Source organism: Labrus bergylta, chromosome 13 (assembly GCF_963930695.1).
Source record: "Labrus bergylta chromosome 13, fLabBer1.1, whole genome shotgun sequence".
Taxonomy (NCBI): Eukaryota; Metazoa; Chordata; class Actinopteri; order Labriformes; family Labridae; genus Labrus; species Labrus bergylta.
In genome coordinates, this window is record NC_089207.1 from 2,945,850 (window position 1) to 2,957,391 (window position 11,542).

Here is an 11,542-nt window from a genome sequence, read left to right on the forward strand (position 1 = left end):
CAAGACACAATTTACAGGACACTGTAACAGCACAGAGTAACTACTTGTGATCCCAGATCACCCACTTCACAGTGAGTTTGACCTTTGACCCTCAGGTCGTCGTTTTAGAGCTCCTGTGAGGAAGACTAAAAGACTCCAGGTCTCATTTTTACCAAGTGCAATTAATATGTTAAACAACAATTAGCTATTTGTTGCTCTTTTTGCACTTGAATTGCACATTTGCACACCTCCACTTTGCACTTTAATAACTTGAATTTCCATTCTGGTCCGGGCTCTTGACTGATTTTATTGCACTGTTTTTATTTGGTTTGATATTTTGCTGTTGTCTGATTTTTTTAATTCGTTTTGGTTTATGTTTCATGGAGATGTTGTCCTCGTGTTCCTTGTCTTCTATGTGCGCCTGTTGCAACGCAAATTTCCCCTTGTGGGACAATAAAAACTCTGAATCTGAAACTGAAACAACGCATTGACAACAATTTGTAAAAACCCTGTAACAACACAATGTGACAACACAATAAAACCACACATGATAACAATGAACTCTAACAAAACCCAACAAAGTGTGACAAAACATCATGACAACCCAGTGTGACAATACTGTAACACAAAATAACAACACAGTGTAAACAAAGAAAGTTAACAATACAGTGTGAAAACACCGCACATCAACACGGTGTCCCAACAAAATATATTAATGCAGATAAACATGTAACAAAACTGTTACATCACATTGTTAAAACACAATGTGGGGGCGCCGGATAGCCTAGCAACTATGTCACAAGCCCCATTCATGGAGGCTATTGTCCTCGTCCACGGCCATGGGGTCCAATTTGACCTCATCCCTTTTCTGCATGTCATCCCCCACTCTCTTCTACTCACATTTTCTTTCTCTCTTCAGCTGTCCTAACTATTAAAAAGGCAAAAAAAACAACAACCCAGAAACAAACAAACAACAACAACAACAACAACAACAACCCCACAATGTGAAAACAGTGTGAAACAATTCACTGTATTTGCAGGACACTGTAACAACACAAATACAACACAGGGTAAAAACATGTTGTGACAAATAACACTCTAACACCACAGTGTGACAAAAACTGTCCCAACAAAGAGTGAAGCACACTCAGACAACACATCAACATAAAGTGTCACAAGATATTTCAATGAAACACTATAACAGCAGAGTGTGACAACGTGTCATGACTAAAAATAAGATTATGTGACATCACAGTATGACACCAAAATAACAAACAGTGTGCCTATAATACACTGTTAGAGCACAGTGAGTAACACAAATAAACAACACCCAGTTACAACACAATGTTCCAGTTTAGAGAATAATGACTGTATAGTGAAACAGTCACAGAGTGTCAGACCTGTCGCGGTGAAATGACTCTAAACCAACCGTCACTGTGAATATACAGATATGTATATATATATATATTATTTAATTTAAATGATAACATTCACACTTATTTATGTAAATACTGTAATTGACATCTTAATTGACCCATCTGTCACATAACTGCATTTTACTTATCATGTTACTTCAGCATCTTTTTGCACTATTCACCACTGCACTGTTTCATATTTAGTCATGTAAATATTAGTCTTTTCTTATTCTGTTTATTGTTGATATTTAATGTTGTACCTGTTCATAAGAGAGCACAGTTCACTTCAGTTAAATTCCTTGTGTGTGTGTGTGTGTGTGTAAGCATACCTGGACAATAAATCTGATTCTGATTCTGAAACAGCGTGAACAACAAAGTTTGACAACACACTGTTACATCACATCATCACAACAAAATGTGAATAAACAGTGTGATAACAAATCTAGAACACACTGTAACAAAAAAGACTCACTGTCACCGTTAAAACACATTCAAACTCAGTGATAACTGACAACACAGTGTAACAAATCAGTGTAACATCCCTCGTACCAAACACACAGTGACAACATAAAGTGACACAATATGACAACTAAACACAACAAGTGTGAAAAAAACATTCAAACAGTGTGAGAACTCAGGCTTATGAACAAATGATCTATTTCTTATTTATTTTTAACACCACTCTTAACCGCTTATAACAATTATTTATGACCGATGTATCATGCTTTTAATAGAGCCACTTGTGTGTGTTTCTGCTGTTGGTCTGTTACACAAATGAAGCTCCTAACGGATAAAGTTATTTGAATTTGAATTGAATTGAACAACAGTGTTTACACATGTTGTAACAACACTATAATTACACAGTGTGACCACACACTTTAACAACACAGTGTGATGACAACACATTGCCCCATAACAGCATAACAACACACTGCTACATCATTTTGCTGTCTGATAAAAAGATCCCAGTGATTCTAATCACATGAGCTGCCGTGTATTGTGAGTACTAACAGTCTACATGCTGTCTTTTCATACAGGTACAAAACTCCTCACATATCTCTGAAATCTGTGTTAATTCATGTGTGACCGCAAACCCATGAGTTTTTAACCCTGACTTTTTACTCTTAGTCCCCTTGTAAGATTTGTGGAGGAGGTGAGGTGAGGTCATGTGTGAGAGCAGCAGGAAAGATCGAGGAAAATTCAATCCGAGCAAGTGGGCCAGGTTGATGATGTGAATATCATGTGATGGGTGATTCATCATGCTTATAATAAAGCAGCTTCATGCTCTTCTCTGCTCAGCAGGAAGTTCATTTCTGACCGCTCGTTGATACTGTGAATAAGAAATTACACATAGCATCAGCATAAAGGCAGAAAACTGTCATTGTAGTGTCAGATGGCCTTGTGGTTATGTCGAGCGCCCGATGTTCAGGGGCTTTAGTCTTCATTGCAGCAGCAGGGTTCAGGTCTGACTTTGGTCCTTTGCTGCGAGTCATCCCCCCTCTCTCTCCTTAGCTGGACTGTCCAATGAAGGCAAAACATACAAGCAAAACAAACACACCAAAAAACACATAATTAATCTGGACTGAGAACCTAGCCTGAAAAATCCCGTGATTTTTCACTTACTTTATATTATTGTCAACCCTGTTTCATTTTTTTCTTAAGGGGATATGTGCCAGGGGAGGGGTACGGGTGGGGGTGAGGGGTCTAATTGTTTGTTTGTGTGTTTATCTCTATATCAAGCAATAAAGACTTTCCTTCTGAGACCAGCCCCCCCCCCCCCATCTGACAGGAAAATCTTCAGGCCACTTTCAACAAAAGAACTTGTACATGTCTGATTATGAAAAAACTCATGCTTTATTCATCTTTCTTGAAATGAACAATATACTTAGGCTACTTACATGATGTATCAACAATATATTCAAATGTTCACTACCGTCAGTAATACTGGACAGATGGGCTTGAACAGAAACATAAATATTGATGAACAGAGATATTTATTCTTTAAGGCTTACATCGTCGTCTTTAGTGTCCTGAACCGAAGGGTCCTTCACCGCCCGGACATACAGACATGTGCCAAGCGATCCTAAAGGGCTCTGTCATTTCTTTGATTAAATGCTGCTGAAGCATTACTATACGCATTACTAATCTCTCAGAGGGATTTTAAATAGTAAAACTCTTTCCTTAACCGTGGGAAAGAAATCATCTTTTGAAAGCAAAAACGTTGGTAGTGTTGGACAGGGCTGAATATGTTAACCTGTTGATTAAAGACCCTCTCCTATCTGAGATCAAGTGGAGATATGAACTCCAGTAACAAATATCAGTTATCTTAGTGAAAGCGCTGCCTTTTACTTGAGTGAAAATGTATTTGTGGAACTAGCCCGAGGTGACGCAAAAATGTGTTTAACATGCTTTCAATGAGAAGCTCACAACTCCATGACTCGACACATCCACCTAATAATTAAACCAACAGCATATCACCCACAATATTGAGGCATCCCCGTCAGAGATCGTAGCATTTACTGTACATAAAAGAATCCTCTTTTGAATTTTATAAATGGAACATATTTATATTATTCTTCATATCGCCGTCTTTTGTAAACAGTCCCAATAGATACAGTATGTTCAGTAAAAACCGCAACAGTTGTGTTGGTGCTGGTGTAGAGAGCACTCTGTCCCAAAGTGAGAGTTTAGACACGGTCACTCAGAGCTTCATAAACAAAACAAAGCTGACTAGGAAGAATCCTAAAAACACACAGTTTCCTCCTCTCCTTGTCCTTTTCAGAGGACACACAGTCGTTGAACCTCTTTCCCAGTGCTGTGTCCATCCCTGCTCACCGGGCCCGACAGGTAGAGCTCGTCCTGGAGCCGAGCAGAGGCGTCCCAGGATACCGAGAGTCCCGCCGCAGGGACAGAGGTGAATCTGGCAAATGTCCGTACAAACGCCCCCGGTCTCACAAAGACGAAAAAAAAAACAAAAAAAAAAAACATGTGGCCAGTTCTTCTCACAGTTTTTTTTTTTTTTTACTCAGCTCCCTGAAAGGTGGTTTTCCTGACAAGTTTCAAGTGCTTCTGTTTGATCTACGGTTTTCACTTTTTTTTGTACAAGTCTTAAAAAAACTATGAAGTCACTGTAAAAGAAACAATGTTCTGGCTTTCCAGAAGGCGGGCTTTGGATTTTAGAGAGTTTTGCGTTTGGATCCTGTTACAATCGGTCGAGCAAATTCCACAAAATCATCTATAAGGACCGGCCACGCCCCTGAGGAAGAAACAACATGTCATTAGTGTTACAGCTGTTACATGAAGAAAGTCTATATTCACTGTTTGAAGCTGCATTCCCATGGATTCAGTCAGACAGAGAGAGTAAATGATACACATAAATGTATCTTTTGTCTTATACTGTATTTCATGTTATTGTCTTAATAATTCCCCCATTAAAAAATGCAGATGTGTTTTAAAATTCTATTACAAACCAAAACATTTCATTTCACTTCATTTCTAACATTGGCTAATAAATGCTGAACTACGGTGGCTGGAAAGTGAAAAAAAAAACAAAATTACAAAATGTGAAACACTTTCATAAAATTTGTGACAAATTTAATTTTTTTTACTTTTTAACAAAACAAAAAGACAATATGTGAAACACTTTTACCAGCGCTAAGAGACAAATTAACAAGGGGCAGAACACTCTTACCAGTCCCCAAACAAACTACAGATTCTTGACGGAAAGGGAATAGTCTTTCTGACTCTGTTGAGTCTTTTAAAAAACAATTAAAAACATGAATGTTTAGACAGGCCTATAATCAGGTCCACCCAGTGTACCTACTCATCCATGTTTTATTGTGCCAATTATTGTTCCTGGTTATAGCAGGGTTTTATAATGTCGTCCATGACGTACTCATTTTTTCTTCTTTCATTTTATGTATGCTGTTGTTGTTTTTTGTTGATGTAAAGCACTTTGTGACCTTTGTCTGCGAAAAGCGCTTTATTATTATTATTATTATTATAGTGTGCCTGAGTTCATGTGAATGCTTCCTTGAGACAAACTTTTACCGTTCCAAACTCACCTTCCTCGTCATAGTTTGACATGTCGTCTGCAATCATGTTTCCAAAGTCCAACAATAGGTTCCACGTGTCCTTTGGGATTGATCGTTTATGGTGTTCCTGCAATGGACAAGTGTGTGTGAACATTTTGGTACGTGAATGTTTTAACCAGAGATTGTAGACATGTTGGCAGTTGTGACAACATCCTGTAGTAAGCTTCACTGATGGACCAGCAGGCCAGCATGAGTACTGAAGGTCCAGGAGGAAGCAGGGTGACTCTTTGACTGAGGCTCAATGACAGCTGGTAAACCTCCCACATCACCTTGCAAAATGTATTTCAAAAAGGAATGCACAAATCCAACTTTTTCTTTCTCGATATCTAGTCCAACATCTCGACTCTTCTATTCCCCAGATTTTAAAAACATCATTCCTAAATGTGCCGAACTCTCGATTGTTTTTGTGCGCAGTAAATCGAAGCCGGATATTATCATGATCGTAAAACAGTCGGTTATCTTTTGATTCATTTGTCTTGAGAACTGTTCTCCTGATGACTATTGCTGAGGAGGCAGAATCAAATATGAGAGCAATCAGATGAGCATTTCTCGAGAACACTTCAGGCGTGGCTTATCGGGGTTCTCGTCAATTTTGCAAGTAACATTTCTGGTGGCCGAGCAATCAGGCGACCGCAAATGTCAGCAAGCTCTGAATTCAATTCCATTTTTTTGTACAGGACGTTGCATGTACATGTAAACTGACAGTGCTTTAAAGAAGATAAAAATAAACAAACATAAACCAAATCTATCATTAAAAAAATGAACAAATAGGTTTAGAAGCAGATATTAGATCCTAAACACATTTATAAAAGGACCCTGTACCCTCCCATCTAACACATACACCTATTCCTACTAGAGCAGTGGTTCTCAGCTGGTGGGGCGGGACCCAAAAGTTTTCCTTTTTCAGTGGGAGGTAAATGTGTGCCTGGAAAAGACATTCTGTCAAAACTTCCAGGAAGCGCTTTTTTTAACCTGTGTGTTGTCTTCTGTTTCTTTGTTGCACAGTTTTTCATTAAATTAATCTGATTGGTTGAAAATATATTAGACATTTGGGTGATTTTTCATGAAGGAGTTGTTGGAGGGTACTGAGGGCTCACCTGTGGAGAACACCTGTACTAGAGCACAAACAGGACCATACACCATTATTATTATTATTATTATTATTATTATTATTAGTAGTAGTAGTAGTAGTACACCAACCATACATATGTGCACAGTGCACACACACAAAGACACACTAACCACCTCAGGTCAGCAGGCTGTTTGTTTCACATAGTGACTCAATGCACCTTCACCTGACCCAATCTGATTGATCTGTATTCAGTGAGCAGGTCAGAAATCTACTGAGGTGTCATACCGTTTAGAGCTTTATAGACCAGAGGTAATGTTTGAATTCAACTCTGTACTGGACTGGAACGCCAGTGAAGATTTTTCAGAATAAGTGTAATATCTTCTATTTGCCCCTGTTAGCACTCTAGCTGCAGCGTTTTGGGTGAGCTAGAGTTTGTTTCATGATTTTTTTCAGGAAGTCCAGCACAGATGGCATTACATTTATAGAATCTGATGGAGATAAATGCTGATTGATCACAACGTTAAGATCAGAGGTCTTCTTCAGGTGATCAATTCAAACTTTTTGTGGCATTTGAGCAAGTGCGCGGGCCTATCTTCTTCTTAAGTGTGCTGATTTTGCCCTGCACCTTAGTGATGTACGTATAACTTCCTCCTTTGTCTGACAAATGCATGGACCAATTTCCCAAAGTCAGAAAACAAAACTCTAAAGGTCACTGCATTAGTAAAACGTTTAGCAGAAACATTGAATGCTACAACTGGCATACAAAATAATTTGTCATTTAGGTGGACAAGTCACAGTCAAAACCTTATTTACTATTTATATGACAGATTTTACAACTGAAAATATATTGAAGAGAGAGTGTGGAACACGAGCAGCAAAGCATGAAGGGTTGGAGTTCAACCTGGGGCGGCTGCAGCGAGGACTCTGTTGAGCTACCCAGTACCTATAAAATGGAATTCTTTAACTCACCAAAATCACCACTCAGATTTATTTTTATTTTCTCTCTCTGTTGTTTCATTGTTTTGATGTGTGTGTATGTCTATCAATTTCTAAAGATGTTGCTGCTTCTTTTCTGTATCTTATGTTGAAAACATGTTTGTTGAAATGAAATGTTAAACCATATGAATGAAGCAACTCTTTGAAAAAAAATAAAAACAAAGTTTCAAAAAAAATTACTCACCAAAAGAAATCTATTCCAAAGGTCGAGGAACTTAAACCGTCCTGAGAGAACAAGGTTCCAGTAGGCTACAGCCATCTCCAGGTCTGAACACAAAGACAAATCAGAGCACTTCATTCCAACAGTTTGTTACAATAATCAGCGATAGCAGTCACTAAGTAGTTGTAATTATCGGTCTTCTTACCTAGACCCTTCTGTCCAGGATTTTTAGCAAAGTTAAAGGTGAACTGGTAGAAGTCCTTGAACTTCCCACTATCTTTGAGTTCCTGCTCTAATCTTGGCAAGAGGGCCTTAAGTTTTTCTGGACTGTCACACCTAAAATAAATAAGACAAATGAAGAAATTAAAAAACAGTAATTTAATACACACTCACACCCGAAACCAGCTGTAAACACAACAGTCTGAAGGCTGACGACAAATCAGATCAGGTTAACTTCGATGTGTTAAACTCAAAAGTCAAAACAGTGCAGCTCCTCCAGCCATTCCCCAAAGACACTGAATACTCAAGCTGTGGTTTACTGAGTCTAAATATAGAAAAGCCTTCCCCTCTCCGGAGCTACACTAAGAGAACCGCCATGCAAAGTTACCTCGGGCTCACTGTTTGTGTCCCACTTTTGGAACATGTCACACCCGGTCGATGTCAACACTCACCCTAGCTCCGTCATTCCGTCGAGAAACTCCTTCTTGGAGAACTCGCACTGAGTGGCAGCGCGAAACTTCCACGCTACGACCAGCACCGTGATGCTGGCCGGATCCAGCAAGAGGTCGTCACAAAACTGCTGGATCCCGTCGATACCGATTTTATTCTCATCCTGAGGATCTTTTAAGGGAACAACAAAACAAAACAGTTTATTCTAACACCTTTAGCAAACAAGTAGAATCTTATTTTGAAGAAAGGCTGCTCTTATTTTGTAACAACTCTATCAAAGTTAATACATAGTAAATAAAAGGTACTTACCTTTGTAGCGATTGTAGAGCTGTTCCAAGCGTTTCCGGTCTACTGATGTTTTCATGGATTCCTTACAGTAGAGATCGGGATTCTGAAAGTAGTTGTCAGTAGCAACTTCTAGTTTCCAGTCATTCTGCGTCAGGCAGTACACAGCTGTCTTCTCCCCAGCCTGTGTGAAGGACATGAACTGCCGTACCTTGTCCCTCTGCGAAGACTTCAGCTTATGCTGTGTAATAACAGGACAGGGGCTGTCAGACACGGGCGCGATCAGACCAGGGAACACGGACAACAACACACAAACACAGAGCGAGACACAAACAAAAACACACAGTGACACACACGCATCTACAGGCATTCAGGCAACAACAAAAAAAGAGGACAGGAAAGACTCCCAAACACACATTTCAAAGGGTTAGTCTGTCACGCTGACAAACGCTCTTTAAAAAAGGGGTGAGCCAAGACGTCGCGGCGGTGATAATTATGTCCTGTCCAAAGCGACATTAGTCTTTTCTGAAGGGGGGATGTTATGGATTCTCGGAGCAAATGCTGTACCCAAGTGGGCCCCTCAGATAACTAGTCATAGATGTAACATGAGCAGGGAAAGGGGATGCCATCACCAGGACCTAGAGGTGCAACAAGTCTGGAGGGTTACACAAGCCCCCCTTGGCTAGAAATACTTGTCAATATAATAAGAAATTAAATGGCAAGAAGTATAACTTTGGTACTGAGGTAATAAGTTTTCTTATTTCAGTAACAAATTACAGTATAAATTTGGCGCACAGTTCACTGGCTTGAAAAATTGAGAACACAGAAACCAGACTTCATGATACTGACAAGTAACAAACAACAGTTAGCTTTAAAATCCTTCTAAAACCTGAAACTACATCCAAGACAATATCGGATCTGCCAAAACAACATGCCCTTTATATTCTCCATAGTAAGATAATTAAGTTAATAATTATGTTAGTAATTAAAAGTCGATTAATTGGCACGATGAGTAAGTTTATTTCTTTCCAAGGCAATAGAATCCTGTTGCAGTATAAGAAAACAAAACAGATAACTAGTCATAGATGTAACATGAGCAGGGAAAGGGGATTCCATCACCAGGACCTAGAGGTGCAACAAGTCTGGAGGGTTACACAAGCCCCCCTTGGCTAGAAATACTTGTCAATATAATAAGAAATTAAAAGGCAAGAATTTTAGCTTTTGTACTGAGGTAATAAGTTTTCTTATTTCAGTAAGAAATTACAGTATAAAGAGGCATTTTGCGCACAGTTCACTGGCTTGAAAAATTTAGAACACAGAAACCAGACTTCATGATACTGACAAGTAACAAACAACAGTTAGCTTTAAAATCCTTCTACAATTCTACAATTCACTTAGCAGACTCTTTTATCCAAAGCGACGTACATCAGAGAGTAAGAACAACACAAGCAAGGATCTAGAAAAAAGGGAACAATGTCAGTAAGAGCAAACGATCAGCTTTGAGTCTGATTGGACACACAGGTGCTGACAGGAAGTGACCAGAGGCAAAGCACAACATTGAGGGCAGTTCTTGAGAGCTCTAATCAGTATAGAAACCATCTTATAAGTCGTCGTTATCAAACAAAAACCATCGTCATTACCATCATCATCATCAATAATATGGAGACCATCATCATTAAGTTAGTAGGTATTCATGAAAGAGCTGGGTCTTTAGCTTTTTCTTAAAGGTGCAGAGGGACTCTGCAGATCACATGGAGTTTGGAAGTTCATTCTAAAACCTGAAACTACATCCAAGACATTATCAGATCTAGTCAAAGTCAACTTAATTGTCAATTTCAAAATATATCAGACATACAGTGGAATCGAAATTGCGTTTGTCTCCGTCCCGCGGTGCAATACGACCAAAATAAGGTAAAATAAGATAAATTATATTTACAGTAATAAATTCTAAATTGTGCAAAAGGTACAAAATGGTGAATAAAATGGAATATATTTTTTTTTAAGTAAACTTGTGCAATGTGCAGTAAACTGAGTGTACTTTTAAATAGATAGCTTCAGAGTCCAACCAAAACAACAAGCCCTTTATTATTTTCCACAGTAAGATAATTAAGTTGATAATTAAAGGTTAGTAAAAAGTCGATTAATTGGCACGATGAGTAAGTTTTATTTCTTATCCTGTTGCTGTATAAAAAAAACAAAAACAAGCACTGCCTCCTCACAACAACAACAACAACAGCTGATCATCACACACACTTCAGACTGAAGACAAGTATTTCCTGAAACTGGAGACTAAAAACCTCTGTGAGTTCACAATGACTGAACCAACCTTTACTGGTTTGTGTCAACAGCGTCCAGTGGAAGTCAAAGGTCAAGCCTCGCTGCTCTGCCCGGGTAACGTCAGCTTAGCATTGTCAACACACTACCAGCTAGTAACTTATATCAGCTAACATTAGCCAAGTTAGCCGGAATGTATGACTGACACTAACGACTGACTGAAACACGCAGCCAGTGTGGGGATGGCTGTGCTCGGGTTTAACCTAAACGACCCCTGTGTGTGTGTGTCTTTGACATCGAGCTGCTGACCTGCACACAGCCGAAGTTAGAGACTACCCAAAAAGGGACGTGAAGCTAAGCTAGCTGCTCTCAAAATATCAACTGACCTTCCCTGGAAGAGCAGCGAAACACAACAAACTACCCAGCGTGGGCTTCCCCCCCAAACCGCGACACAACATGTACTTTAATAATGTCACAATAGACGTGAAGGTAAGCTTTAATGGCACCAAAGACAATGCCGGTGGATTGTGTTTATTTTGGTTACCTACCATTTTCACACCCGCCGTTTGACCAGTTTGGTAGCCCGACTGTGGCTCAT

At 39.2% G+C, this 11,542-nt stretch overlaps 1 protein-coding gene across 4 annotated transcripts; it reads right to left on the bottom strand.

The window, feature by feature from the left end:
* Window positions 1-3,226: 3,226 nt before the first annotated feature.
* dcun1d2a (DCN1, defective in cullin neddylation 1, domain containing 2a) lies at window positions 3,227-11,542 on the bottom strand. Of its 4 annotated transcripts, none has more exons than XM_065962012.1 (7): window positions 11,493-11,542; window positions 8,695-8,911; window positions 8,388-8,556; window positions 7,922-8,052; window positions 7,741-7,823; window positions 5,459-5,555; window positions 3,227-4,650 (listed from the first exon to the last, which is right to left on the bottom strand). In XM_065962012.1, exons 1-7 carry the CDS (start codon window positions 11,493-11,495, stop codon window positions 4,571-4,573), a joined length of 780 nt encoding a protein of 259 aa, XP_065818084.1. In that variant the 5' UTR covers window positions 11,496-11,542; the 3' UTR covers window positions 3,227-4,570. The 4 variants fall into 4 exon arrangements, with proteins under 4 accessions (XP_065818084.1, XP_029136034.1, XP_065818085.1 ...); XM_029280201.2 differs by lacking the exon at window positions 11,493-11,542 and adding an exon at window positions 10,997-11,364; XM_065962013.1 differs by lacking the exon at window positions 11,493-11,542 and adding an exon at window positions 9,087-9,104.

Excerpts from the sequence above, each read along its gene's own strand:
- dcun1d2a (XM_065962011.1), bottom strand. The coding sequence starts at position 9,040 with ATGCCTGTAGATGCGTGTGTGTCACTGTGTGTTTTTGTTTGTGTCTCG. Across the intron at positions 8,557-8,694 it reads GCTCTACAATCGCTACAAAG|ATCCTCAGGATGAGAATAAA; the intron begins GTAAGTACCTTT and ends TTCCCTTAAAAG. Across the intron at positions 8,053-8,387 it reads GACGGAATGACGGAGCTAGG|GTGTGACAGTCCAGAAAAAC; the intron begins GTGAGTGTTGAC and ends TATTTATTTTAG.